Consider the following 27,651-nt stretch of genomic DNA (forward strand, 5'->3'; position numbering starts at 1 on the left):
TGTATGGGGACGGAGTGGGCGTTGCGCGCGAAGAAGCGCACAAACTGCATGCGGGTTGCGGGCGGCGTGGGGGAGTCTGGTTGACGGGAGCTGCCAGAGCCAGAGATGACGAGCGATGGATGCCGGCTTGAGCACGGGCGCCAGCCGCGGCTGCCCCGCCGCAGCTGCCAAGGCGCCCGCTGCAGCTGCAAACCCTGCAAACAAAACGCCCGTCGCCCGCACGCCCGCCGCTTTGCTCCTGTCCACGCCTTCGACAAATCTCCGCCCGCTTCTCGGCGGCTGGCTATGCTCACCTGCGGCGGCTCTCGACTCCCACACTCGTCCGGTTTGCGAGCCCGAAACTGCGCGCGCGAAAAAAATTCTGCGGAGCCAGCGCCGGTCTTGCAGCCTTGCAGCTGCGGACAACCACTTTTGGCATTGACCGGCATCCTTCCTTTGCCGCGCAAACACCAACAGCCGCCTGTTCCCGCCCGAATGCTGTGCCAACTCCTCTGACTGATCGAGCACCCCCCGCAATCTCGAAGTGAGTCGCTTTCCCGAGTGCCGGATTATGCGTATTTCTACCTTGGCTTCTTACCTCACTTCCAGCGCTGTGAAGATTGTCCCTGGCTAGTTGTGCGGCGTGCCACTCGCTCTTTCCGACCGGAAACGAGCATTCCCGCTTTGAGACCCGTACTAAAAATCCAGGCCCTCTAGGACGATTCGGGCTAAATCCACACCAGGGCACCGTCCGCGACCACCATGGCCGGTGTCACATCCATTGCTGAGGTCGAAGGCCTCGTGAAGCGCCTCTATCAACCTGGAGATCCAGAGACCATCAGTCAGGTAGAAAAGGATCTCCAGCTACTTCAAAGGTCTCCTCAAGCATGGCAGATCGCCGACGCTCTGCTCGCAAGCAGCGACATCAACGTACGGTTCTTCGGCGCCTTGACATTTACAGTCAAGTTGACTTCTGACCCTCAATCTCTCGACGAAAACGCTGCCAATGAGCTCCTTTTCAGGCTCATTGGATGGCTCGTGAAGCTCGTCTCCGAGGGCGAAAAGGACCTTGTGACGCGGAAGCTTTGCACCACCTTGGTTCAGTTCTTCCTCAATGGCAACGTAACCTGGAACCACTGTGCGCGCCAGCTTGTCTGCTCTTTCGTAAAAGGCGAAGCCGTCTTAACAAGTGACCTCGAGCATTATCCGCCCATTGATCAGCTTGTTGGCAGCTTAGCAGTCCCCCAGATTATCGCACTTCTCTGGTTCGGTAGCAACCTGGTAGAGGAAGTCAAAAGGACGACGTATGGGACCAGCGTCCTAGCCAAGATCGAGGGCCGCATCGAAGAGAACACTGAGGAGTTCGTCGCAATCATAGGCCATGCTATCCAATATGCGGGCCCATCATCCGACAGATTGCACGAAGAGGGCATGGGCTGCATGGTTGAATGGGCCTATTTTGTCACCCGTACCAAGAGCGAAGCGGACAGCGTGGTCCGACGCAAGAAGCTCATCCAATCTCTCATCGTTCCGGCTGTTCATTGCATGCATTCTGATCCGGACAATTCTTCCGAGGGGTTCGCAGAGCTCTTGAGAAAGAGAGTAGGCAGCTTGTTCGAAACGGAGCACATTCAGCTCATTCACAACTTGATCACTAGCCCTTGGGGCGAGCAGCAAATGAGCAACATACTCGAGGGTGATACAGACACGGACTCATTCCTCACCTTGCTGCTTGCTTTCGGTGCAGCTATTCTGGAACGCTTGCTGGTGACCGCCGACGACTGGCAGAACGTCCTTGGTAAGTTCTAGTTGCTTTTTAACCCCTCTACATTTATGCAATCTCAAAGTGAGCGACAACTACGGCACGTCTCTCGTCGGCACAAACGATGATGGTGAAGTGGTATGGGTCTTGTGCTAATAGAGTAATAGTTCTGATGCACCAAATCCTCAAGGTTCCCGGATATCCCGTGGAAGATGAAAGCGCTTCTGTACAAGCGCTAGAGTTTTGGGGGAATGTCGCTTCCGAAATGGCTGATCCTATCGACGACGACATTGTCTTCTCGCCCATTATGAAGAGCCACCTGCTTCAAGCGGCAGAAGAGTATTGGGGGAAGATTCACATCCCGCCCCCTGAGGGCTTGAAGCATTGGGACGACGATACGGTCAAAGCGTTTGCCTCCTTTCGCACCGATGTGATGGACTTCCTCAGCGACACATTCCGTGTCTGTGGCGTAGAGATTCTGAGCGGCTTTGTTGGGATTGCTCTAAACAGCATCAAAGAGCAAGACTGGATGAAAGTCGAGGCCTCTCTGTTTTGCGTCAAAGCGATGTCGGAGGAAGCCGCGAGGAGATTGGCCTGCCAGGATATTTTGTCACAACTTCTAGGATCCACATTACTCACGACAGACGTCTTCGGCCCCGGCGTTCCCACCAAGACAAGACGTACCGCGGTTGACTTGCTTGGTCGCTATGCCGACTTCTTCATTCGACGCCAGGAGTTCCTTGTCGCCCCCCTCAATTCGCTTTTCTCCGCTCTCACTTCTCCAGAAACAGCGATCCTTTCCGCGAAGGCCATCGCCCTACTCTGCTCCGCTTGTAGGAAAGCGCTTGTCCCGGAACTACCAAACTTCCTGCATGCTTACCAAGCATTCATGGACTCCCCTACTGCGGATAGATATACAAAAGAGAAGGTCATCAATGGCATCTGCTCCATCCTACAGGCCATACCGTCGGATGAAGAGCGCTGTCAATATATCGGCTTGCTTCTGAGATATATCGAGGAGGACGTGCGCAAGGCTCTCGAGAGCATGAGTCAGAACATGCCGCTAGAGGCAGAACAAGCAGCTTGCACAGCGCTTCATTGCATTTCTGCGATGGGCAAAGCTCTCCAATCCCAAGACTCGGAGAAGTTGGAGGTGATCGATCTGGAAGAGGAAGATGTCTCGACCGTGAGTTTCTGGAATACCCAGCCAGCCGGAATTGAACTGCAAGATCGAATCATCAAGTGCGTAGACATGATGGCACAGTAAGTCTACTCCTACACGCTTTGAGGAGTGAAATATGACTAAACCAAGCAGTGTATTCGGGCAGTTTGGCGAAGTGAACGAGGCCATTTGCACCGTTTTCAAGAGTGGATTTGCCGAGCGAATGCCAGGACCTCTTGTCCTTCCTCCGCACGTCTTCGTGAGCTTCGTTCAGCGCTCGACCACCGATACCCCACGTCTTACGCTGATACTTTCAACGATGTGCACCTTCTTGAACGCGTACTCCTCACAGCTCAAAGTAGATGGCACTCCTGTTACTGAAGCAGCCAAGCTGCTCGTTGAGCACATTATGGCTACCATACAGTCAATTTCCGAACCATCGGCAGAGCCAGATGTTGCGCACAGCTGCGTGGAGGTGTTGGAGCAGATTCTTCGCCATAACGCCTTGATACTTCTTGGCCAGCCACCGCAGGCGGCTGAGTTCGTTTTCATGTTCACCATCCGCTGCCTCCAAGGGCCGGACGTTCTGCCTAAGCGTGCTGCAGCTCACTTCTGGGCATCCTTTGTTACTGTGTCAAACGACGTAGTATCACCGGTGAAGCCAGCACTCGACCAGGTATTTGAGGCGCTCGGCCCACTCCTCGTCAAGGTGCTCGTTTTCAACATAGCAGGCGAAGCCCAGCGCACCAGCCTCGAAGAGGTTACGCTCCCACTGCGGCGCATCGTTACAAAGCACCCGCGGGTCAGCACGTGGATAGACAACGCTCTGAATGCACCAGACTTTCCGGCGCCGAAAGTGCCTGAGAAGGAGAGGCAATGGTTTAGGAGGATGATTGTTGCGTAAGTCAGCTTGGAACCCGCCTAACGAGTATGCTAAATGCTAACGGTGCACCAGGGCTCGCGGTGGCCTGAGCACCAAGACCGTATCGAACAACTTCTGGCAGAAGTGTCGAGACCTGCAGCGCTAGGGGTTCAATTGACGTTCTATGCTTGAGTTAGGATATCAAAGGATTTGTCTACATTATTGGTTTCTTTCTCATTCTTGATGATTAGATGGAGAGGCGCTTAGGGATACCAGACGGGTTGCATAGGGAAATTCGGTAGCATTTGCATGCGGACGGCGAACAGAAATTTCAAGCGATTGTTTTGGTCTGCCTCGAGCCGTTAGATATGGTATTTTCGACCATGTAACGGTCTTCTTGGTTAGCGATTCGCAGTCGCCTAGTACTGCTCGCTTAGCATTAGATAGGGTGGGGCGGAGATACCAAGGGTTTAGAGGTTTGCTTCATCACGATATAGATCATCCCAGTGCAGATGACGGTAGGCGCAGCTGTGACCATAGCTGTCGTGCCATCGAGGAGGGCCTCTGCACCGTTGCTGCAGTGTCGGTGGGCTGGCCGTTGTGAAAGGCGGCGGCTTGGGGCAGCCGTGCGCCAATACAAAAGAGGCTAGCGCCATCTCGGCCCACAACCGCGAAAACCTACGGCGAAACTCCCGACTCTCGCCAGCGACGACAACCACAACACCCACCATCGACATCGGACGACGCCGCACGAACAGTCAAGATGCCGGTACGCGCAGACCCTCGTCGAGCCGCTCGCTGCAGCATGCTGTCGCCGAACGTCGTGCGCTGACCATGAGGACACACAGAGCCAAAAGTCTTTCCGCACCAAGCAGAAGCTTGCGAAGGCGCAGAAGCAGAACCGCCCCATCCCCCAGTGGATTCGCCTCAGGACCGGCAACACCATCAGGTTCGTTGCACTCACCGCCGACTCCTCAGGAACCCCAACGGATTGCGGAAAGGAATCGCCCGCAGTCGGAGACGGCAAGCATGACGGCAGCATCGCTGACATCTTCACCACCGTACAGGTACAACGCCAAGAGGAGGCACTGGCGCAAGACCCGCATCGGCATCTAAGCTACTCGCCAACACCCGCTACCTCGCCCTCATCCGCTCTCAAGTCGATTTGAAGCCCGGATCAGCGCCTCAGCAACCGACGATGCTCACGTACGATACCTTTTGACCTTTTTTGACACGGGGTTCGTTGCGGCTGGGCGAAAGTTCTTTTGCAAAAAGCAAAAAAATGGGGTGGAGTACCGGTAGTCGTCCGGTGGGGACAAAAATTCAAGCAACATTCATGAAGTGCTTTCTTCTCTCCTGATGTCGACGGGTGCACATTCTGGCTTTCTTTGCATGATTTTCGGGCGCGATGAGCGGGGGACATATGGATTGTACGCAAGTGCGAAATGAAGTTACTTGCACATCCACATTGTGCTTGATGGTGTCACTTGGAGCAGCCACTGCGGGAATACGCCGTTCCCGGGCTTGGGGGAGTGCAACAAGCCAGCAACTCCTCATTTGTCGCGCGCACTGCGACGATCACACCCAAACAGCATCTACACACTCGCCAAACCCCAAATGGGGTCTGTCGGCTCGCTGTCGTCACTTCGGATCCCTGCCACCTTTATAGCATCACGAATTCGGTGGTCGCTCTGAGCGAGTAGTCACGGACCATTTTGGCGCCTGTTGGATCACATTAGCACTCTGATCCCCTCCCAGCAACGATGAAAGGCGCTCCCAGAAAGAGCAATATCGGAGCCTCGGGCAAACTGACCTCGTTCAAGTCGGCGACCAGCAGGTTCTCCTCGCCCTGGCCGAGGATGTCGAAGATGCGGACGGGGACCTCGCCGCGCTCGACCTTCATGACGGTGCTGGTGCCGGCGTAGACGGCGCCGCCCTCGACGCCGCAGCGGTTGGCCATGACGAGGATGATGGGCGGGCGGCGGCTGGCGGCGTCGATGAGCGGGAAGAAGCGCTCGAGCCAGTAGGCGAGCGTCTCGCCGTCCGGGTCGGCGCGCTGTGCGGCCACCTCGTCGGCCGTCTGGCGCGTCAGCCAGGCCATGTTGAGGGCGATGATGGGCGAGTCGGCCTGCAGCGCGGCGCGGGCGAACTCGTACGCGTCCCACGGCGCGAGGAACTTTTGGGGGTTGATGTCCATGCATATGCCCTGTGTGGAGTTTATTTCTCATAAGTTTCCTTTATTCCTGGGACTTGTTCCGGGGAACGGGGAAAAGTGAATGTGTATAAAATTTACCATTGACACCCGGCCCAGCGTGCCCAGGTTCCCGGAGAAGAACTGGCGATCGCCCTCGTGCGCCCACGTCTCGTCGGTGTAGTAGAGGAAGGTCTTGCGGTAGTTGGCCAGCACGGCGCCGGCGGGCGAGACGGTGACGGTGGAATTGTAGCGGCGGCCGTCGGCGGCCTGCTCCGGGTAGCCCACGGTAACGTGGCAGCGCAGGCGGGTCGCGACGTCGACGGCCCACTTGGTCGAGGCGCCGGCCGCCGTCGGCTCGAGGAAGGGCGCGATGGCCTCGAGCGAGGCGAAGTTGTAGCCCGTCAGCGCCAGCTCCGGCAGCAGCAGCCAGTCCAGCCCCGCCGTCCGGCCGTCCCCGATGGCGTCGTCGATGAGCACGTTGGCTTTGGCCATGTTGGTGTGCAGCTGGCCCACCTCCGGCGCGTACTGGAGACAGCCGATCTTCATCCTGGGCGCGTGCGGTCGTGCGGCGTGTGCGTGGGTGGACGACGTTCAAGAGAATGGGGGATGGGGGGGAGGTGCTGCGTGCGGGACGATCAGAAAGTGGGTGTCAAGTAGCGTTGGTTCCAGGCGTGACTGTGTGTCGAGCACAGATTCATGAAAAGTTATGACGCGGGGAAGACCAAGGGAAAAGGAAAAGGTCAAACAAAGGTCGATGGGAATAGCAAATTATCTGCAGCGCGACTCCAAAGGACAGACATCTCGATATGTAGCCATGAAAGAGAGCAGAAAGAGGGGAACCAGAGAGCCGACTGCATAGCGCTGATGGCAGGAGGATCTTCGAGACACTACGGGTAGCACGCACCAGTAACAGGGCAGCACGGAGGGCCGCGATGGGTGGATGTTGTTTTATCGGCGTCACGTGTCAGGCTGGGCTGGCGGGAAGCGGCATGACGACGTTGATCGACCGAGCAAGACTCACCTCTCGCGCACGAGCCCACCAAGCGAATCCAGAGCTCCGCCGACTTCTCTGGCCTCCTCCAGCCCTCCCAGCTCTCTGCACGATGCCGACCCGGTAGCGCACGCAATTCCGTCGAACCTCCGCACCAATGGCTGGCAGACGGCTGCTCGACGCGGCCAAGCTGTTCAATGCGACGCGCGCCGTTGCCAAGCAGCACATAGCTCTACGCTCGCACCAACTCGATGTCTATTCCCAGACCTCGTCCCTCGCCAGAGCCGTCAAAAACCAGACCGATCGCGTCACCGTCACTGCTCGCGCCGCCATTGCCCTGTCGCAACGCTTCAACGAACCCCCGCCGTCCTACACCCGCTCCGAACAAACCTCAGCCGAGCCCGATGAGCATGTTCCTCGCAGGAGTACCGTGAAGGGCGACGATGCCCCGATCCAGCAGAAGTCAGGCCTGGCCCAGGACCATCACTATGACCAATCTGAACACAATGCCGTGCACCAGCCTCCGCCCAAGGATGAGCTGGACGTGACCCAGAAGGAAGCAGACAGACGGCCATTGCCCGATGGTACGATACCAGCGGCCGACGCAGACCTGCGCTCCGGTTCAGAAAAATTTGATTTCTTCTCGTATCGCCCTACCCCGGAGCCTGCGAAGGCGCCACTCGCGCAAGAAAAGTCGGCCGGTACGGAAAGCATTCGGCCGGTTAGTTCCTCGGAGTCTACTATACCAACGCCTGGCGGGCGGGATCGTCTCTCGGCTGAGGAGGCGAGGATACGCCAGCGGGAGGCGGAGTTTCAGATCCCTGGCAGATCGGCTGATTCCGAGGGCAATCTGACGACTGAGCCAAACGCGGATACTTTCCAGTTTCGCTCAGGCAAGACGAGCCCAGAGCTCTCGTCCCTGCCGCGAGTCAAGCTTCCACAAGTCGCCGAGGCCGTGCAGGGATCAAAAGAGGAGGTTGACGATGGTGCGATTAATGCCGACGTCTACTACTCTGCTGAGAGCCATGGCAAGCCGGAACCAGTGCCCAAACAACAAGCTATTCCTGAACAAGAGGAGGTCCCTGAAGGCATCAACCTAGATGTGTTCCATTCTCCCCGAGTGGCACGTATGCTTGGCGCAAGGAAGCCCGGTCTCGATCGCCATAAGGAATTGGAAATGGAGTTTGCCCGCCCGACCCCCATCGATCACACCACACTCGCAGAGGGACATGACCAGGATACTTTCAATGTGCGCAATTCCGATGCGACGAATCCAGCACCCCCGCCACAGCCCGCTAAGGCAGTGGAGCAGAAAGATTCTCGCGCAGAAATCCAGAATCTAGCAAGGGAAATCGCGAAGGATGCCGCGAACGCTCCTTCGACAGCAGAGGTATCTACACAAATACTCCACAAGATCCAGCACCGGCCCACTGACACTTCGCAGATCCCTCCAGAGATAAGCGCGGATGCCGAGAAGGCTGCTTACCAGTTAAGGGAGTCCCGCGTTCCCTCGTCCCGCTTCGGTAGGATCTGGGAATATGCCGGTCTTGGAACTAGCATGGCATTTGGTGCCGTTGGCGAGAGCTTGCGCCGCGTTACCGGAGGAGCGGCGACGGGCGCTTCGTTGATGCTTAGCGCTGGAAACATGGAAAGGCTCGTGGCTAAGCTCTCGAGAATGCGGGGCGCAGCTCTCAAGCTTGGCCAAATGATCAGTTTCCAGGGTGAGTCGTGGAGTGAAAAGGCACAATAGCAAGTGAATCGCTGAACATGTGGCAGATATCAAGATGCTCCCTCCCCAGATCCATGACGTCCTGCAGAGAGTCCAAGACAGTGCGGACTACATGCCTGCCTCTCAGCGCAACAAAGTCCTCGCAAGCAACCTTGGCAGCAACTGGAAAGACTTGTTCGAGTCTTTCGAGGATGTTCCCATTGCGGCAGCGTCAATTGGTCAGGTGCACAAAGCTGTACTCAAATCGAATGGAAAGGCCGTGGCGGTGAAGGTCCAATACCCCGGCGTTGCCAACTCGATTGATTCAGATTTGAGCAACCTCTCACTTCTTTTGACGGCATCACGGCTGCTGCCAAGGGGCCTATTTCTCGACAAGACGATTGCCAACGCGCGTACGGAGTTGGGCTGGGAATGTGACTATCTTCGTGAAGCTGAGTGCCAGGAGCGTTTTAGAAAGCTTCTGGCTGATGAAACAGACACGTTCAGGGTGCCGACCGTTGTGCCCGAAGCTTCGGGCAAGGAGGTGCTGACGGCAGAATTGATGTCCGGCAAGGGCGTGACAAAGCTCTCTTCAATCAGCCAGGAAGAGAGGGACTGGATCGGCACCAACATCCTACGACTGTGTCTGCGTGAATTAGTCGAATTCCGCTTCATGCAAACGGACCCCAACTGGACCAACTTCCTGTACAACGCACAGGACAGGAAGATTGAACTGCTTGACTTTGGGGCTTCCCGCGATTACCCGCTGGAGTTCACCGAGCCATACGTCAATGTGCTCATCGCAGCTTCTCGCAACGACCGCAACACAATCCGCGATCTTTCAATCCAGCTCGGCTATCTCACCGGTGCAGAATCCTCAGCTATGCTGAACGCACACATCGACTCGGTTCTCACGCTGGCGGAGCCGTTTACGGCGGACAGCCCGGCAGTGTACGATTTCAGAGACCAGACCATCACCGACAGGGTGCGAGGGTTTATTCCCACTATGGTTCGCGAGCGTCTAGCGCCGCCGCCGGAAGAGACGTACTCGCTGCACCGGAAGTTGAGCGGGGCTTTCCTGTTGTGTGCTCGACTAGGCAGCAGGGTGCCATGTCGGTCGATGTTCGAAGATGCTGTTCGCAAGCACGAGGAGATGAAGAGGCGGGGTTAAAAGAGAAAAAAACATTTGCTAGGGCATGTAAACCAAATGATGTGTAATAATAGGAGCTTGGTCTCCACTCTGTATTTTGTGAACGGCTCCCGAGTGTCCGTCAGTCCATGTCCGGAATGGGGAACCTTCGAAGTTGAGGAAGCCACAGATGATAGTGTTCAGCGGTGTGCAATAGTGTAAGATATGGGGGGCAGGGTTGTGGCCAATGGATCACAGGATTTGACTCAGATCAGAGCGGCCCGACGGCTGAGATATATGCTGCATTCCCAAAACCAGTTCTGACGTAGTTGGGAACGGTTGCGGATGGGTGGTAGAATCATCGGCATGACCCACCACCTCAAAAGAAAGAGGGAAGCTGTCTTGAAAGTGGCAATGGACGCACACAAGACGGCAGTGAGATATGCGCATTTATTTGGATAAAGCAAAGCTGACCACGCGAACGATCGCGCGAGAAGCTGGTAAATACGCAGGGCTACTGAGATTATTTCGTGAATTAGGCTGTGTACATGCAGACCGTGTGACCGAACCACCCGAACCCATTGCTGAAAGTCTCATCTTACAGTGAACTGACCATGCCACCCATTTTTGCGTAATCGTACATATCGTGCTCGTTAAACTTGTATGAAAAGCCCATTAAAACTCGGCGAACGCGGCTAGCATGAAAGTTGTGCCAAAAGAAAGCTTGAAAGCAATGTTATCTTGCAGTGCAGATCGAACATCAATGCCCTTGGCATACTTCTGAATCCTGCCGTACGGAATGATGTGGATGCCGCGGGATTCGAGGAACTGGAACGTATGTTCAATCAGTATAGTTTTTCTTCGATGGGGACAATCACAATAAACGCGCTGGGAACCTACCTGGTTTCCCAAGACAAGAAGTCCAATGAGCAGTGCCAATGGTTTGGAGAAGGTGCTGACTGCCAGCCCACCGATTACGCCTGAATCACACGCCAAGCGTCAGCGTTTGGTCATGCTTCCAAAGTTCCACCCAACACCACGTGTTGCCAGTCGTTCTCCTTTCCCTTGAATTTCCGGTGATAGATTGCCGTAGTCCGTTGTCAAAGCTTGTTTGCGTAGGTCTTCTCTCATACACAACGTCCAACAGCAATAAAGGGACAACACCATCTCCACAAGCTTCTAGACGTCACAAAGCTGCTAGTTGCGACGACCACTGCTTCATTCGTCCGGCATGATCTTCCGAACCCCACACAAGCAGGCCTTGGGGGAAGGTGGAGACCCGGGTTCGCCCGACTAACGTACCTATTATGCTCCCTGAGCTGATCTGGCGCCAAATGCGGGGATTGGCGCGGCCTTTTCGCACAATTGGGGTGCGTGCTTCGCGCGAATATTGATCGAAGGACCAGTCGCGCGAGGAAACGGCGGACTGGCCGGTGGCGCCGTCGCAGTAGACGCGGAAGGAGGACGGACGGTAAAGGAGCGGGGTGGCGAGAAGAGCGGACGCGGTCAAGCCGACGGAGAGCGGGCGGAGCAGGCGGAGGGCAGCCATAGTTCGTCGTTATGAGTTTACGGGAAAGGAATGCGAAAGCAGGCGGATGCGGGAAAGTGAACACCGTGGTGGCTCAGGTGGACGCGTCAGGAAGCGGCAGGAGAGCTCCACGGGTTCGGCGGGGCGGTAGGTATCCGGACCCACGTCATGAGCTTCGGGCCGTGTCGCTCTGCGGCCCCTGCAGCAGGTGGAAGCAGGTGCCCCTCGTCGCTGCTCCCCAGCCTTGGCTCCCGCTGACAATACATGGCCGCCGGCTGTGCGACACCAAGAGTCCAGACGCGGCCAGCTCATCATGCGAGATCCCGCCCGCATGTCCACTAGCGCATTGCCCCCCGCTATCGCTGCTGCGGCGCGCCCTTTGGTTTGTCAACGACATTCGATTTTCTGTCGCCGTTGACGCCGCGGGTAGCCGGCTGCTAGTGACTCACTGTCCCGACTCTTTCCCTTCGTAAATCATACACTTTCTTTAGCTGCATATTTTCTCTCTCTTCGTTCCTCACTTCTCTCCGCCCTCACAAGCACTCGTCTGCCACCACAGCTGATACAATGGCCTCGGAACTCCCCACCACCAACGGCACCGGCGCCGCAGCAGACGGCCAGGCCAACAACTTCCAGGTCAAGGCCGGCCTGGCCCGCATGCTGAAGGGCGGAGTCATCATGGACGTCGTGAATGCCGAGCAGGTACTTGCTTCCAATTGCCTTCCCACACGGGCAGCCCTCCGCTGACGCACGAGCAGGCGCGCATAGCAGAGGAAGCTGGCGCAGCAGCAGTCATGGCGCTCGAGAGGGTGCCTGCAGACATCCGTGCCCAGGGCGGCGTCGCACGCATGTCGGATCCCAAGATGATCAGGGAGATCATGGACACTGTCACTATTCCCGTCATGGCGAAGGCCCGCATCGGTCACTTCGTCGAGTGCCAGGTACGCTGAAAAGACGACCACCACGACCACCGCCCCCTCCATCCGTCCGCCGCTCCCGCTCCCGCCTCCGGCTTCCGTGTCTCTCCGCCGTTCTTGCCGGGAGGGTCCTCAGATCCCCATGCATTCCACTCATACAAGCCTTACGACATCAGCTCTGGGTGGTGTCTTGCTGCGCAGGGATCAGGCTTGTCCTCTCTCCATACGTGGCCTGGAGACTTTTTTCCTGGGCCGCCGAGGAAATACCTATTCAGCCACCAAGCCAGGCCAAGCAAAAGTCCCTGCCTGGGCCAAGGGCGGCGCCACGAGCCCCAACCGATGCCGCACAAACCGTACCATGCTTCCGTTATTTGCTAACCCATACTCCAGATCCTCGAAGCCATCGGCGTCGACTACATCGACGAGTCCGAAGTCCTCACGCCGGCCGACAACGTGCACCACGTCGAGAAGCACGGGTACCGGGTGCCGTTCGTGTGCGGCTGCCGCAACCTGGGCGAGGCGCTGCGGCGCATCAGCGAGGGCGCGGCCATGATCCGCACCAAGGGCGAGGCCGGCACCGGCGACGTCGTCGAGGCCGTCCGCCACATGCGCACCGTCAACGCCGAGATCGCGCGCGCGGCCAACATGTCGGACGAGGAGCTGCGCATCTTCGCAAAGGAGATCGGCGCCCCCTTCGACCTGCTCCGGCAGACGGCCGCCCTCAAGCGCCTGCCCGTCGTCAACTTCGCCGCCGGCGGCGTCGCCACCCCGGCCGACGCCGCCCTCATGATGCAGCTCGGCTGCGACGGCGTCTTCGTCGGCTCCGGCATCTTCAAGAGCGGCGACGCCAAGAAGCGCGCCAAGGCCATCGTCCAGGCCGTCACCCACTTCCGCGACCCCAAGGTCCTTGCCGAGGTTAGCATGGATCTGGGCGAGGCCATGGTGGGCCTGAACGTCGAGAAGATGCCCGAGGGCGAGAGACTGGCCAAGAGAGGATGGTAAATTTTGTTCCTTCTCTTCTCTTCTGATATCCCTTGCAATGATCTGAGAAAAAGAGGGTAAAATGGAAGTATCAAAAATGGTTAAGAGTGTCGAAGGCAATGGTTGGTAGGTTCTTCCGTTTCGATAGAATCCCTTGCAAAGAGTGGTCTAGCGTTCGGAGTAGTAAGCCAAAAAATACGATTCTTTGTATGTACTCGTTTCAAATGACACTGAAAGTCTCAATCAAGTCCTAGGTCTCTTTTCCTCCTAGCCGTTGCGCTGTGCTTGAATCGAAAGTCTGTGTCAATGAGATGGTTCCCTAAAGATTTTGTCTATGGATACGCGAGTGACACCCGGTCTGCAACTTATGCGGGACAACACCGAAATAAAGCAAAATACCGTATAATACGCATTTACCTCAAGATCAGACATCCCCCCAACACCAAAAACTCTCTCCGGTTTCCCGGCACGTAGCAGTCAGCCCCCCAGGTACACATACACATACAAACAAACACCATGCCTTATTCTCTCTCTCAATCCCTACCAAAGCCGATCCTGTTCATGAGCTTACCAGCCCTGCTCGTGTCGGCGATGACGCTCTGGCCCTGAGTGACCTTCTCGAGCAGGATGGCGCCGTGCTCGCGATCGACGCGGCCGTACTTGCGGTTGCGCTGCGAGACGTCGAAGAACTCGAGCTGGTCGTCCGTCTGCATGAGCGTGACCGTCTGCAGCAGCTCGTCGAGGTTCTCGCGCAGGATGGGGTTGGCGAGCGTGTCGACGAACGACGACAGGAACTCGACGTCCTGCGACAGCGTCTTGATCGACGCCGGCGAGATGCGCCGGACCGAGTCGTCGAGCGGGAGCGACAGGATCATGGCGCCCGCGTGCGAGAGCGCGTCGAAGTAGATGAGCTCTTTGATCTCGGCGGGCAGGCCGAGGAGGACCGAGTTCATGATGTTGGATAGGTAGCGCGTCAGCTCTTGCATGTAGTTGCTGACCTCGGGCGCGGGCTTGGTGGACTCCCTGTGGAGGGGGGGAAAATAGAGTGGTCAGCATCATGTGCCTTGGGCTTCAAACGTTCATATGGTGGGGGGAGTTACCAGTCGTATTCCGCGGTCTCGATCAGGTCATCAATCTTGCTGTTGACTAGCTCGAAGATGCGCTTCTCGGCCGTCTTCTTGCCGGCGCGGAAGGCCTCGGTTGCATTTAGAACGATCGGGCCAGCAGCTGCGCTCGACGAGCGCGCTTCGAAGAGGAGAACCTCAAGCTCCTTGCAAGCGGTCTCGAAGTGTTCCAGGTTCGTAAGGATTTGGACGATCTGTCCAGGATATTGCGAGCTGAGGCGGTCCACCAGCATCTGGCAAACTTTCGAGCACAGAAGGTCGTCCAGAGACTATTTGGAATTTAGAATGTGTCCTTGCAAGTGTGGAGTAAAGTGTACCTACCTTCCGAAGGGTCTCATCAATGACTGTGGAGCGCTGGAAGTTGTCGTCGGAGAATAGATACATCTGGTTAAGGAAGTTGCGGATATCGATGCAGCACAGCGGATACATCTGTGAGAATGGCAGCACGCAGGGGAAGCTAGAGATGCATCAGTACGAGTCTTCGGTAGCGGGGAAATGAGGCATACGTGAGCTCCTCCTGTGGCTTTTCTGATGTGTACCAGCTGACGTTAACCACTTTATCATACTCGTCAGGAGTTTGGATTGGCATTGGCATGTAGTCATCGGTCGACACGATCTCCTGGAAGTCCTCACTGAAGCGCTTCTTGAGAAGCTGCGAGTACTTCTCAAATAGAGTGAGAAGCAAAGCATTGATGCTAGATACCGAATACTCCCAGCTCTGAGATAAAAGTCAGTCTCGGACCATGGCTTCGTCCATCCTGTGGTAAGACTCACTTCCATAGTTTGGAGAAATAGAGCGATCCGGCCCTTGATTCTCAGCAACTTCTCGTCACTGTCAATAGTGTGCAGCGCATTTGTGATTAATGCGATGGCGCTTTGGCACATGGAGTCCCAAAGCTCGTCAACCTAGAGTAACTTTCAGTTTCTGTCCCCAACAGGCACAAGAGTGAACCTACATCAACTGTTGTGCGCAGGTTTTCGGTCTTCCTCATCGTAGTCCGCTCCACAATGGCGAAACCCGCAATACTCTCCAAAAAGCTGCTCAAATCGCCGTCTTCTTCATCCAGAAGATTGATCGAGCTTGGAATGAGTAGCTCCTTCTGCCTTCTTCTTGTAGCCGCGTACTCTGTACGAAACTCGTCGCTACGACCCAGCGTCTCGTAAATGTGCATTGCCTCGAACAAGGGTGAAAAGTCGACCTTGATCTCTGTCTCGTCGTCATTGAGGATGTCAAACTCATCTCCTTCATCGGCAACAAGCTCAATGGCCGAGTTCAAGCGGAACTTATTGAGGTACTCGTCGGCCTTGATGCGTTCCTCGTGGCGTGTCCGGCGCATGTCGGTGTGATAGAAAGCAACTTCACCCATGTACTGCGAAGCCTCCCTGATGCGATACAGCCAGGTGTTTAGATCTGTCATGACGGCCTCGGCGATGAGTCTCTGGGTGGCCGGGACGGACGTCTCGATCATCTCGGCGATTTTGTAGCGAGAGACTTCGCGCAGATGGACGTTCTGCAACTCATCCAGGGCACGCAGAGCAGCATAATGACTCTTCTTGGCAAGGAGGTCGTGGACTTGGTTAGCTAGCCGCAGAACCTCGAGACATGCGTTCAGTGCTTTGGTGGCTTCGTCGACGTTTTGGCGCACGCCTCTCGAGTCGACGAGGGCCTTCTTCTGGCCGGCAAGCTTCTCAGTGCTGGCCTGGATGGACTGGCTCAGGTTCAGGATCTCGGCAGTCAGATCGACGGTGCCCTCTCTGACGCGCAGCAGCTGGTTGACCGAGTTGACGAATTCCTGATGGTTGGAGTTGCACATGCGCTCGATGTCAGACTCACGGGCGGCCGAGACTTGGTTCAGGGCCTGGATGATGTGGCCTGCACGGTTGCCATCGTTGCGAGCATCCTTGAGCAGCGGGGCCAGCTGGTCGATGGAGTCGGCATCGGACGAGGAAAGCGTAATCTGGCATGATGAGTTTGGTTCAGCAGCGACAGGGGGCAACGGACCTGCTGGACGGCTGCGGCGAGGTCATCGGCGGGGTCTAGGGCGGCGGGCATGGCTGCAGAGGGAGAGGCGGGGGACTAGGCGCAGCGGTGCAGGGCAGGCGGGGGCTGTCCGGGGGAGCGTCGGGCAGGCAGCCGCGCCGTCGATGCAGAGTGACTGAGTAACTGGGTGACTGAACAGCGCGGTTCAAGCCACGCGCATCGTCCGCGGGAGCCGTCGTTGCAAGTCGCCGCGCGGGAAGCTCTCGGGCGCAGCGGACAGGTGCTTTCTTTCAGCGATGCACGATCGGGCGGTGATGATGCGGCGGTCGGGAGTCGGGGCGCGGGCGCTGAAGGCGGCTGTCGCGCCCGGGCCATGTCTCAGTGTCTCAGCCCTACCGCCGCCGTCACCCCTGCCCCCAGACCTCACCTCACCACCTCACTCACGACCTCACCTTACAACCTCACAACCTCACCTTGCCGTGTCTTGCCAACCTCACTTTGACAACAATGCACACTCAGAGCCTGCAGTCATTGCGGGTGAGGCTTGCCTCGCTGTCTTAATTTAAGCTTGTCTTAATTTAAGCCTCGTCTCCCACCTAAGCATTTCTCTGCGTAGACATACGACGGATGGCACTGATGCTAGGTATAAAAGTTTGCCTCTGGTGTGATACCACTAGCAACAGCTCTCCACGCCGCCTCCTCTCCTGAGACGCCTCTTGCGTCCTTCGCATGGCGGCTGCAGCAGTGATGCCGGAACGCTTGCAACAAACCCAGGCCTCACCGAGCTTCGAGGGGTTCCCCCTTTCGGGCAGCGAGGTGTAGTAGCAGACGTGCCACTGCTGCTGATGCTCATTAAATGAGTGATAGCCTCCTTGTTGGCGCCTCAACCGTACGAAATAGGAGCGAACGACAACGGGGGAGCGTGCCATCCTGCCAACCTTGTAGAACATCCACAGCTCGTATGAGAAGTGTGCTCGGGCTCACCGGCATACACCGGAGCTTGAGAGTACAAGCGTGGTGAGGCGAAGGGTTGTCTTAGCGTGCCTGCATCGTTGCTCCCGCATCACAGCACGCTCCATGGCAGCTTCACCCCACCAAAAGCCCATCTGCGACTCCATGTGCGTGCCCGCAAATCGTGTGGCCTGGATTCCGGCGTCTGGCAGCCACGTTGCTGTGTGTGCTGCTCTTCCGGTTCGGCGGTTCACGCCGGGACCGCCGTGCCTCACCGTGCCTTCCCTGCTGTGCCAGCGGCTTCTCTTTCCGCCAGAAACGCACCTCACCTTCGCCTGCTTGATGCCGCAATCGCTCCAAGTGGACTAGCCCGTCCTTCAAGCGGACTAGAGCCTCGTTACCGAGCGCTGGCTTGGCCGCTGCGGCTGCTTCGCTGCCGGCATTATTTATACCGCTCCACCCCCCCTCCTTCTGGTCTTCTTTTGACCCTCCACCCATCCTCCTTCCTTCAGTCTCCGACCCGAAGCTTGTGCTTTCTCTGACAATCCAACGTCGCGCAGACGCGCTCTTTCTTGCCCTTCCAGCAGACATGCCTTCCTCGAGCTTCTTGGGCTCCAGCTCCAGCCCTCCTTTCTCTGTTCCCGGCCAGAATGTTGCTGGCAATGTCAATCTCTCCCTTGGTGTGACCGGTCCGGGTCCCACGAGCGTCGTCGGCCTTCCTCCTCATCAGCTGGCCCTTGATCCTGAGGCTGCCACCCTGGACGCCATCCTCAGAAGCCTCAGCGACCCCAAGAATGTCTACTTCACCAGCAAAGAAGGTCATCCCCTTTCTCGCTATGTCAAGTTCGAGCCTTTGGCCGGCACTCAGTCCGATCCCCTCAAGTTCAAGGCAAGTTTCCTGCTCCTGCTTTACTCACTCACCTCATTTCATCTCACTGTCACTTACCTCATTTCACCTCACTTCACCCACCCACCTCACCTCATCTACTTCACTTCATCCCATCAACTACCTCACCTCATGTCATCATGTACCTCACTTTGCCCGCCTCCCTTCACTTCCTAATTGTGAACAGACGAGTTCCATCTTCGACCAGGCCAAGAACATTGGCAGGGTTGGTCCGAAAACCCTTGTCTTCGAGTTTGACATGCTGTCCCAGGCTCAGGCTGCTATCAATGCCAACCATGAGCTTGAATGTGAGGGCCACCTGCAGTTCCTCAAGGTCACGGACTATGCCCACCTCCTGGGAAACCGCCACCCCGACATGCCGTGCTTCAACAAGTACGAGGGCCAGGTCCTCGTCAACATCACTCAAGCCCGTGAGAAGTTCGGTGACCGCAAGCCGGCCTTTCTGGCCATGTTGGCCTGGATGGATCAGGTCCTTGGCAGTGAGGCGCAGCGCGCCGTGGTTTGCCTGGGTGCGACCGCCAACGCCGTTGGATACGGCTATCAGTTCCGTATGGAGCTGGACTCGCTTGCTTTCACGGAATACCTCTTGAAGCAGTGGTCCGTGTGCCGTGAGGTCAAGGTGAGAGGCGGATTTGTTTCTGTGGCCTAGACACGATTAACTTGGATGTAGGGGTCCGTGTACTTCGCTCAGGTCGAGCGTTTCCAGCCCACGGGCTATGAGCCCACCGTTGCGATTCCGGTCCTGCAGCGTGGAGCTTCCATCCTTCCGCGTGGAGGTCACAGCGGTCCCGTGCAGATCTACCAGTTGGGCGGACCTGTCCAGCCGTTCCGCGAGCGTGCTTACTCTGCAGCGCGCCGTACTTCCTTCGGCTCTGGCCGTCGCGACGACCAGAACAACGCGATTGACGTAGAAAAGATCAGGCGTGGCCTGGATGTGCGTACCACTGTGATGCTGCGCAACATCCCCAACCAGATGACTACAGTAAGTTTTTCTGTTCCCATGCTCTGTGGATAGTAATAACCCCCCGACCAGTACGATCTGGAAGCTCTGCTGGACAGCTGGGTTCATGGAAAGTTCGACTTTCTCTACCTTCGCATTGACTTTGCCAACATGTGCAACGTTGGCTACGCCTTTGTCAATTTCGACATGCCTATGACCATTGTCGATGTCAAAAGCAAGCTTGACGCTCAGGGCTGGCCTGGACATCTGGGTTCGAGCAAGAGGGCTGCCATGTCATACGCGACTGTCCAGGGCGTGGAATCGCTCATCGAGAAGTTCCGCAACTCCTCGGTGATGTGTGAGTCACCGAACTGCCGCCCGAGGGTGAGTTTCTTTCCTGAGTCTGGAGTTGAGGCGGGTGTAGCTAACAGGAGCAGTTGTTCTACACGTTCCAGGACTTCCCTGATCCGTTGCTGCTGCCGTTGGTGGGCGCGGAGAAGGAGTTCCCTGGCCCCAACAATGAGGCCAAGCTGGCGCGCAGCCGCCAGAACGCCGAGACGCAGGGCCTTTACCCTGCCCACTCTCGCGAGGAGTACCGTCGTGACTCGTTCCACAGCCAGTTTGACCGTGGCAACCCCAACGGTATCTACGGCATGGCTCGTGTCAGCTATTACTAACCAGGCATCATTAGTTTCTTGTGTCCTGTCGTTTGGCTTTCCTTTGGGAACTTCTTGCGATAGGTGCAAGTCCTGGATGATGATTGGCCTGGTTGGTTGAGAATTTCGGGTTGATGGTGATGGGATTTGCTTGTTCTACTTTGCTGATGACTGTTTTCTGCTTTCCCCGGTGGATTGCCCCATCACTTTTGTTTTCTGTTTTTCTTCTGAACACAGGTGGCGGAAATCATCTGAACGGGGTTCTCCGGTCTTATCAATGGGTAGCGGCCTTATGGAAAAGTGTTGAGGCCATAGCTAGTCTGTTCAAATGCAGATATCGATTTATGTCATGGTGGTTGTTTCGAGCGGTGACGCATTGGTGAGAGGCTGTCCTAGTGTCCTCTGGCGCATGTAGAGCGAGTTTCTTGCAGCACGGCGCGTGCAGAAGGGTGGGTTAGTTGCTGTTGGAGACTTGGAGTTGGGCTTACGCTCGAGAGGAGAAGGTTTGTCGGCAGTTGGGTCTGGAACTGCACTGCAGCGTTGCTGAGATCTTCCGGCGGCGGGGAATTGGTAGATCGGGGCGGGTGAATCGTGTTGATGAGAGAGACGATGGGTGGAGCTTGTTGTTTGTAGATGGATGGGTCGGTGGCGGAAGCGCTTGAGGGAGCGGGAGGGAGGTTCGCGATGGAGGATATTCGGGGTTGGAGGGAGTGCCAGATCTCGGATGGGCGACGGCGCCGATGCTGTGCGCGTGGAGGTTGGTCTTTGGTCTTTGACGGCTGTTGTCGCTGAAGAGAAGTCTGCATAGGGATGAAGTGTTGCGAAGAGCAGTTGCAGAAGCGGGCCGCCAATTCGTCCCTGTCGCAATCATGTCCAAGAGAAGGTTGGAAGAACGTACAGAAGGCGGGTAGGGCGGAGGAGGGAAAGAGTAGTTCCTAAGTAGGAGGGGGCAGATCTGAAACACGATAGCAGGCAGCTGCTATTGTCCCCACATAGGTAGCCCGGTATGTGTTCACGCAGCAGGACAAGTGCCGCACGTAATGCGGATCTGTAAGATAGGTAGATCAAGATAGTCAAAATGAAGCGGTTCAGAGTCAATTCAAAGACCAATCGTTGTCGATTCTTTCCTTGAGTTCTTTAGCATTCTTATAGTTATCTGGCTCTATGTCATGTGCGTGGCTGCACTTGCCTTGAGAGCTTTTGTTTGGTATTGGGTGACTTTGGGACTCATTGAGGGTCTTCAAGGCTAGCAGTCCGTCTCTTGACAGAAGAAGAAGAAAAAGACGAAGAAGAGCAAGGCCAACACCATCGACGACCTGTTCGCCGGGCTGTAGCACACGTGTTTAGTAAGAGATACCCACCCCACCTGCAGATGGAAGCAGAAGCTTTACGTCATCCAAGCTCGTGCATTGGGGCTCAGTGTCTCCGTCCACTCGCCCATATAACTCTGGCTCTTTTGCGACCGAGACACTCCAACCTCTTCCTCGAACAACCACACGCCATCGCTTCCAGGTATTTGGCTCTCACCTTGGCTTGATGCTGTGCTCATCCCACTGACACGGTCACACAGCGCTTCCAACATGCGTCTCAAGCTGATCTCACTGCTGATGCTCGGCATCGCGACGGCCAGCATCGCTGTGGCCGCAGAGGTCAACCCCGCTGCCACCCGGACCGCCGCCGCGCTTGAACCACTTGCGACGAAGGAGTGCTCGGAAAAGTGTGACCTCGACGATGGACCTTGCCTCTTGAAGTGCATGGACGACAATGACAAGAACTGTCTGTCCGGCTGCACTTACCACACCAACTTCTATCCCTGCATCAACAGCTGCGTCAAAAAGGCCTTCCATGACGCTCCGGGCGCGGTCAGTGCGGACGCCGTCCACCCCGAACAGTACAGCCTTTACTTCGACAACAAGGAATGCTACAATGCCTGTGGATCACGCGGCTCCAAATACTGCAAGGTCTACTGCAACTACCAGTACTACTGGAGCTGTCAGCACGCTTGGGGCATTGGCTGTCCTTCCTTCATCACCGAGAAGACCAGCACCACGCTCACCCAGAAGGTCGTCTCCATGGCTGCCCGTGACAACGTCCCACGCACTGTGTCGGCTCCTGCCATCACCAATCATGTCGCTTTGTCACCGTGTGCCGACCAGTGCCGTCGAGGCGACAGGCAGTGCCTGCGACACGTCGTCGACACTTGCTCGGACCCGCTCATCTACTCTTGCAAGGCGAGGTGCGGTACCATCAACGATGATTGCATCATGGATTGCGTTGAGCGCGCTTACACTGCGACCCTGGCCGTCCCGGACTCTGCTGGCTCATCTACTCCCGCTTGAATGTTCGACTGCATCGCGGGCGGCGCCATGGTTGATCCCACCAGGGATCATTCTCACCTGCCTTCCTTGATTTCCAGGGATGCATGGGTGGTCGGGCATCTTCCAGTACTAGTAGCTTTACACGGGCTGAAAACTTCGTGGTCGGGAATGATAATTAGATAGCTGCCAGCATGTATACAATACAAACCTGCAGTCATTCTTCCAACTTCATTTACACAATGACAGTGACACGAAGGAGGCAATAGCTGAGGCATCCAGGTGCTGACAATGAAGACTCTCAAGACCAAACCAAACTCTCACACGCGAGCCATGCAGCGTGAGATGGCTCCTTCCTTTTCCTTCCAAAGTTGACCATGCACATGCCGCCCCGACAATCCAGTCACGTGTGCCTTCGCCCCGGGCGAGAGTTGTCGCTCATAAAAGCCTTGCCTTTCCTCCGCCCTATCCAAACCTTTCCCTCTTCTTCACCGTATTCATTCCGCACAGCATCAGCTCAAGAAACCGTGCAAGCTCTCGCACACTCCTTCACAAAAGGTACGTTCCCGACCACAGCTACCTCCACAACCCATCGCTGATGGTCTTGCACAGCACAACCTCACTCTCAATCTTCGTCCAAGCCAAGATGCGCGTCGCCGTCCTCACTGCCGTCGTCGGCGTCCTCACCGGCATGGCTGCCGCCGCTCCTCCCAACAGCTCGGCCAAGTCCGTCGTCGACTGCGTCAACGCCACGGCTACCTTCACTCCTGGAAACCGTCCGACCTTGCCGGCCGACAACAAGAACGAGGCCATGAGCTCTGGCGACCCGGATGCCGACTTCAACGATTGCGTGGACAAGTGCCCTGACAGCACCTTCCAGCACATGCTCTGCGTGATCAAGTGCGCCTTCAAGTACGGCCTCTAGCTGGCGCAGGCAGTCTGGGTTCACGACCGACAGACAGGAAGGAACTCTTTTCAGGTGCTCGACACTTTGCAGGACTCTAGATAGGGTCCTTTAGCGAACAACTTCTTCAAGCACACCTAATACAGTCTTTTCATTTCTGCTTCTGAAATTCTGCCATCGTACTGAGACTTTCGCGTCGAGTGAGCCGTACCACCTGTGATGACGTGAGTACAAAACCCGCTGGCCTGGCAACAGACTGCGTAGTTGCGTGCCTCTGTTTTCCCTAAAGATCTATTAAGCTCGCATTTTCCCCTGCGCCGGCTCCAACCCTTTCCTCACCTTCGAAACCTTATCTGCACACACTCGCGTGCGCTCCAACAAAGTTCACGCGCACGCTACAGCTTCCCAAGGTACGCTCGCTACCACCACCGCTCCCACCCATACACAGCCAACAGCCTACGGCTTTCCCTCACGGCCCGCACACCACAGCCACCACCCTCTCGCCCCCAAACGACAGCGAAAATGCGCATCACTGCCGTCGCCGCCGCCGCCGTCATCCTCGCAGGCCCTGTCACCGCCGCTCCGCCGACCGCGCCCACTACCGGCAATGTCAACAGCGTGATCAGCGCCACCACCACCACCATCGCTACGGCTTATAATACAGTCGGCGACGGCCACCACTCCCGCTATGATGACGGTGAGAACACCACCAACAGCTCGCGTGGCTATCACCGCGCCTGTGTTGTCAGGTGCCGCGGCCTCACCCTCCAGCAGAAGGCCGAGTGCCTCGCCAATTGCTGATTAGGCGATTGCCTGGACGACGAGCATTGCGGCCAGCCAAGGCCAGTGTGGGCGCGATGGCTTACTTCGATTTTGGCTTTTTGTTTGGGGGGGCTTTTTTTTTCTTCTGTTTTGGATGCTCACTCCTTTAGAAATGGGTTCAGTTATTGGCGGTTGAGATCGAGCGGAGCGGAGTGGGGACGTTCAATTTGACACTGGGACCAGGATCAACAGTCTTCCGGACTCCCTTTTTTTTTTTTTTTTTTTTGGTTTCCCTCTCTAAAGACCAAGTAGACAAGGAGCTGGCTCCATCACTATTTAGGGATAACCGAATGAGACTCCAAGCTACACTTCTTTTGCTCGTGATGTGTTTTTCCGCCCTCAGACATCACTGATCCATCGATTGATTTTTCACAACTTCTCACCACCTCTCATACATCTCGGCGCCAGCGCCATCCTACATCTTCACAATTCAGCAAGTCATCGCCATCTGAGACAGTCAGACAAGTGTCTGTACGACCATGGAAGAGGACGAGAGGGAGCCCATGAGCAGAAAGCGTCATCAAGTCTTCTTACATTAAACCTTCACATCCACCATGCCATCATCATATATACATACCGCACACACACATAGCCAGAGCGACCAGACCATGACATGCCATAAAATAGGAGGGAAAAAGAAAAAAAAAGGAGACAGAATCACTACTACTACAAACCCCCCCTGCCCCCTCTCCCGCAAACAAAAACGTCTCAAAGACCTCTCCTACTCATTCAACGCCTCGGCCGTCACCCTCCCCACAAACCCCGCATACTCGCTGAACAACACGCCCCTCAGCACCCTCTCGCCCTCGTCGACCGCCCACGCCCCGGACCGGACCAGCCGCCGCCGCCACGCCGCCTTCTGCTCCTCGCCCAGCTCCTGCCAGCGGCGGGCGTGCGCGTCCGCCCGGCGCGCCGCCGCCCGGCTGCCGTGCACCTCTGCGCTGAGGCGCTCGGAGCCGTCGTCGCCATCGTCCTCACCCGGCTGCGGCTCGCCCACTTCGGTTGGGCCCGTGGCGCGGACGAGGATCGCCTTGTTGCTGCCGTCGTCGCCGTCGCTGTCGTCATTGTTGTCACTATCATCGTACAACGACTTCAAGTACGCCGGCGCATACGCCTCCAGCAGCGTGCGCAGATGCAGCGTCGTCGCCTTGCGGACGACCTCGTCCGCCGCGTCCGCCGCCTGGCGGTACGCGTTCGCGGCCGTCTGCTCGACGATGACGGACGCCCTGCTGCCCATGTCGCTTGCCTTGCTGCCCATATCGCTTGCCGCGCCGGACGCCGCGTCCGACACGGAATCCGACGCCGACTGGAAGAACTGGCGCGCGCCCGGCGGGAGGAACGCCTGGCCGCCGCGCGCGGCGTCGAGGTACTGCCGCACGGCGTCGGGCACGCGGATGAGCACAAAGGGGTCCTGGCCGGTCTGGGCGGCGGTGAAGTCGAGGTACTGCTGCAGGCAGAGCAGCGTGACGAGCAGGCAGAAGCCGAGGACGAGCACGGAGAGGGCGTGGACGAGCGGCCCGCCGGCGGCGCCGCCCTTGAGCACGTACCGGCTGCGCGGCTGCCTGGGCCGCAGCGGCGCGAGGGTGAAGGTGTCGACGACGACCGTGTTGCCGAGCGACGTGGACGCGAGGCGGAGGTATTGCGGGCCGGGCGTCTTGGGGGGCCCGTCGGGCGAGCTGGAGTGCCAGGGTGAGTGGTAGGGGCAGAATGTGAGCTTGGTCATTTGGAGGGGGTGGACGTCGCGGAGGGTGTTGTAGCTGCTGAACCGGCTCAGCGTGTCGGTCGTCTTGCCGGAGTATTCGAGCGTGTAGAGTTCGATTGAGATGTCGTGACCGGCCACAGCGACCACGATTTGCTGTGCGCCGGTCACCGGGTCTGCGTTCAGCGCGCAGACGTCCATGCCTCCGGCAGCCTTTATGCGGCTCGGAAGCCTCTTCTGCAGGATGACCTCACCCGGCGCGTCTGGAAGCTTGCGGAGTATGAGAAGCTCAGCGCCTTTGCGTTGGGCATGATTGCAGCAGAGCAGGATATGGTGCGGTGTGAGGTATCGGACATATTTGATAGTCGGCCGGGACGAGCCGGCCTTGAAAACATCCGGGAAGGGCAGAGTATACGCGGGTCTGAGGCTGTCCGCAGGAGTTATGGAGGTGGCCTTTTTCTTCTCGAAGTCGTAGGTCATGCGCGAGACGAAAACCTGATGATTGGTGCAAAATGCGACGGAGAAGTTGCCCTCAGACGACTCGTTGATGTCGATATCATTGATGTCCTTGCCCTCCTCCGGGTTTATCCTCTGTATCACATCCCAGTCCGATGGCACCGCTGTCGTGGCATCGAAGATGACCAGCTCCGACACGGGGTTGAAATCCGTGGCTATTGCGCCGATGCGCCTGCTCCCCGACTCCCGTAGCCGTGCTGGAGAGAGCCTCAAAAGACGCTGATAGGTCTCCTTTTTCGCGGCCGTGGTGGTCGGCGGCGTAAACAAGGATGTCTTGCCCAAGAATCCAACGCTACCTTTCTCCGCCTTCGCATCGGCCGCCGCTCCCTCTTGTGCCGCCTTCTTCTTCTGGGGGTATTCGATCTTGAACGATCTTAGATGCTTGTTCTTGTCCGCCAAGCGGTCCTTCTCGGAAGAATTTACGCCAGCGAAGGTGATGAGGCCGTCCTTGGAGGCCAGGTTGGCGAGCGACATGACGGCGTCCTCGTCGCGCGGCAAGTCGATCTCGCCGGCCACGTCGATCGCGGACCGTGACGAGACATCGAGCAGGGTGATCTGGTTCGGAACGCCGCTACGACCTTCACCTCCGCCTCCGCCGACGACGAGGTATCCGCGGTTGTAGGGGTCGAAGTCGGCGGAATAGACCGGATATGGCAGGGTGGCCTTCGTGAAGCTGACGGGTGCCATTGCGAACGAACGGAAACGTGGCACTCGTTGTGCAGAGCAAGCAGGGGAAACTCAAAGGGAGCAAGACATCCGAGGGGAGCGGAAAGGGCGGAATAAGGATGTTGGCGGCGGTGGGAGGAGCTGCGGCTTGGCCGTTGTAGTTCTGTGCTGGAGCTCCCGGGCAGAGCGGTGACGTTGCTCAAGCTGGCGTGGGCCCCTCGGCTGCAGGCACCAACCACGCTTACACCGTCAGCATACCCAGCGACCAGTCATCGTGCGACCAGTGTCAACATCCCCGAAGACGTCGTGAGTCACCTTCAGACAACGAGCACATGGTAAAAATCTGGGTCTGGCGCATGAGTTCCCGTCTTAAACTCCCGTGAATTCATGTCTATCGTGTCCGCAACTGTCGCAAGAGCCTGATGCTCGTCCACCCCGTCCTCAACTGCTACCAATGCCGAGGACATGTCACCAGCTGACCTTGTCCAGTGGCGGGCGACGCAGCAAAGAACACTGGTCCCGGCCTCCCTCGCAGTCAAGTCGCCCCTGCAGAATTTCCGTCCTCCCAGCAGCCTCTGAGCTGCACGCACAATGCCGGAAACCAGACTAATACGAGGTGGGTATTGGGGCAAATGAGAGAGCCATAAAACAAAGGTAGGCAAGCAAGAGGCGTAACTAATCATCCGTTGGGCTCCGTCCATCTTAGCGACACCCGGGAATATGAATAAACTTGCGGGATCAGAAAAAAAAAAAATCAAAAGCAAATTCCGCCCATTTCAACCACCATCACCGACATCTCTCGCCTCGCGCCCCTGATATCAAAATGCATAGTCCACGGCAACCTCATGACGAAAAAAGGCCGTTTTGCAGCCCAAAGAAAGGTAACAAAAAGCACAATGGCCTAATCAGTCAAAGGACTCGACCACCACCGCCTGAAAGAAGAAACAACTGAGAGAA

The 27,651-nt window shown here is 57.0% G+C and overlaps 11 protein-coding genes across 11 annotated transcripts; 7 read left to right on the top strand and 4 right to left on the bottom strand.

The window, feature by feature from the left end:
• Nucleotides 1-741: 741 nt before the first annotated feature.
• Nucleotides 742-3,931, top strand: BKCO1_300036 (importin 13; the record flags this gene model as incomplete). The annotated part of the gene is made up of 4 exons (XM_020274195.1): nucleotides 742-1,777; nucleotides 1,909-3,004; nucleotides 3,057-3,803; nucleotides 3,859-3,931. The coding sequence occupies 4 exons, from the start codon at nucleotides 742-744 to the stop codon at nucleotides 3,929-3,931; spliced, it is 2,952 nt and encodes a 983-aa protein (XP_020134440.1).
• A 597-nt stretch (nucleotides 3,932-4,528) lies between these two features.
• BKCO1_300037 (60s ribosomal protein l39) lies at nucleotides 4,529-4,934 on the top strand (the record flags this gene model as incomplete). Its single annotated transcript, XM_020274196.1, has 2 exons — nucleotides 4,529-4,534; nucleotides 4,614-4,934. The coding sequence occupies 2 exons, from the start codon at nucleotides 4,529-4,531 to the stop codon at nucleotides 4,932-4,934; spliced, it is 327 nt and encodes a 108-aa protein (XP_020134441.1).
• A 502-nt stretch (nucleotides 4,935-5,436) lies between these two features.
• Nucleotides 5,437-6,505, bottom strand: BKCO1_300038 (carbon-nitrogen hydrolase; the record flags this gene model as incomplete). Its single annotated transcript, XM_020274197.1, has 3 exons — nucleotides 5,437-5,487; nucleotides 5,579-5,971; nucleotides 6,059-6,505. The coding sequence occupies 3 exons, from the start codon at nucleotides 6,503-6,505 to the stop codon at nucleotides 5,437-5,439; spliced, it is 891 nt and encodes a 296-aa protein (XP_020134434.1).
• A 602-nt stretch (nucleotides 6,506-7,107) lies between these two features.
• On the top strand, nucleotides 7,108-9,829 carry BKCO1_300039 (molecular chaperone; the record flags this gene model as incomplete). Its single annotated transcript, XM_020274198.1, has 3 exons — nucleotides 7,108-8,340; nucleotides 8,395-8,671; nucleotides 8,727-9,829. 3 exons carry the CDS (start codon nucleotides 7,108-7,110, stop codon nucleotides 9,827-9,829), a joined length of 2,613 nt encoding a protein of 870 aa, XP_020134435.1.
• Nucleotides 9,830-10,462: 633 nt separating this feature from the next.
• Nucleotides 10,463-11,336, bottom strand: BKCO1_300040 (uncharacterized protein; the record flags this gene model as incomplete). The annotated part of the gene is made up of 3 exons (XM_020274200.1): nucleotides 10,463-10,615; nucleotides 10,688-10,767; nucleotides 11,090-11,336. The coding sequence occupies 3 exons, from the start codon at nucleotides 11,334-11,336 to the stop codon at nucleotides 10,463-10,465; spliced, it is 480 nt and encodes a 159-aa protein (XP_020134600.1).
• A 546-nt stretch (nucleotides 11,337-11,882) lies between these two features.
• On the top strand, nucleotides 11,883-13,234 carry BKCO1_300041 (pyridoxine biosynthesis protein pdx1; the record flags this gene model as incomplete). Its single annotated transcript, XM_020274201.1, has 3 exons — nucleotides 11,883-12,017; nucleotides 12,074-12,256; nucleotides 12,623-13,234. 3 exons carry the CDS (start codon nucleotides 11,883-11,885, stop codon nucleotides 13,232-13,234), a joined length of 930 nt encoding a protein of 309 aa, XP_020134599.1.
• Nucleotides 13,235-13,746: 512 nt separating this feature from the next.
• Nucleotides 13,747-16,390, bottom strand: BKCO1_300042 (exocyst complex component sec15; the record flags this gene model as incomplete). Its single annotated transcript, XM_020274202.1, has 7 exons — nucleotides 13,747-14,236; nucleotides 14,314-14,606; nucleotides 14,659-14,794; nucleotides 14,844-15,055; nucleotides 15,112-15,243; nucleotides 15,294-16,295; nucleotides 16,340-16,390. 7 exons carry the CDS (start codon nucleotides 16,388-16,390, stop codon nucleotides 13,747-13,749), a joined length of 2,316 nt encoding a protein of 771 aa, XP_020134598.1.
• Nucleotides 16,391-17,858: 1,468 nt separating this feature from the next.
• Nucleotides 17,859-19,793, top strand: BKCO1_300043 (meiosis protein mei2; the record flags this gene model as incomplete). The annotated part of the gene is made up of 5 exons (XM_020274203.1): nucleotides 17,859-18,206; nucleotides 18,343-18,795; nucleotides 18,847-19,158; nucleotides 19,210-19,500; nucleotides 19,554-19,793. The coding sequence occupies 5 exons, from the start codon at nucleotides 17,859-17,861 to the stop codon at nucleotides 19,791-19,793; spliced, it is 1,644 nt and encodes a 547-aa protein (XP_020134597.1).
• A 1,559-nt stretch (nucleotides 19,794-21,352) lies between these two features.
• On the top strand, nucleotides 21,353-22,111 carry BKCO1_300044 (uncharacterized protein; the record flags this gene model as incomplete). Its single annotated transcript, XM_020274204.1, has 1 exon — nucleotides 21,353-22,111. One exon carries the CDS (start codon nucleotides 21,353-21,355, stop codon nucleotides 22,109-22,111), a length of 759 nt encoding a protein of 252 aa, XP_020134596.1.
• Nucleotides 22,112-22,685: 574 nt separating this feature from the next.
• Nucleotides 22,686-23,012, top strand: BKCO1_300045 (uncharacterized protein; the record flags this gene model as incomplete). Its single annotated transcript, XM_020274205.1, has 1 exon — nucleotides 22,686-23,012. The coding sequence occupies one exon, from the start codon at nucleotides 22,686-22,688 to the stop codon at nucleotides 23,010-23,012; it is 327 nt and encodes a 108-aa protein (XP_020134595.1).
• Nucleotides 23,013-24,534: 1,522 nt separating this feature from the next.
• On the bottom strand, nucleotides 24,535-26,715 carry BKCO1_300046 (uncharacterized protein; the record flags this gene model as incomplete). Its single annotated transcript, XM_020274206.1, has 1 exon — nucleotides 24,535-26,715. The coding sequence occupies one exon, from the start codon at nucleotides 26,713-26,715 to the stop codon at nucleotides 24,535-24,537; it is 2,181 nt and encodes a 726-aa protein (XP_020134594.1).
• Between the last annotated feature and the right edge of the window lie 936 nt (nucleotides 26,716-27,651).

The sequence above is a fragment of the Diplodia corticola genome (genome assembly GCF_001883845.1).
Source record: "Diplodia corticola strain CBS 112549 chromosome Unknown scaffold3, whole genome shotgun sequence".
NCBI lineage: Eukaryota > Fungi > Ascomycota > Dothideomycetes > Botryosphaeriales > Botryosphaeriaceae > Diplodia > Diplodia corticola.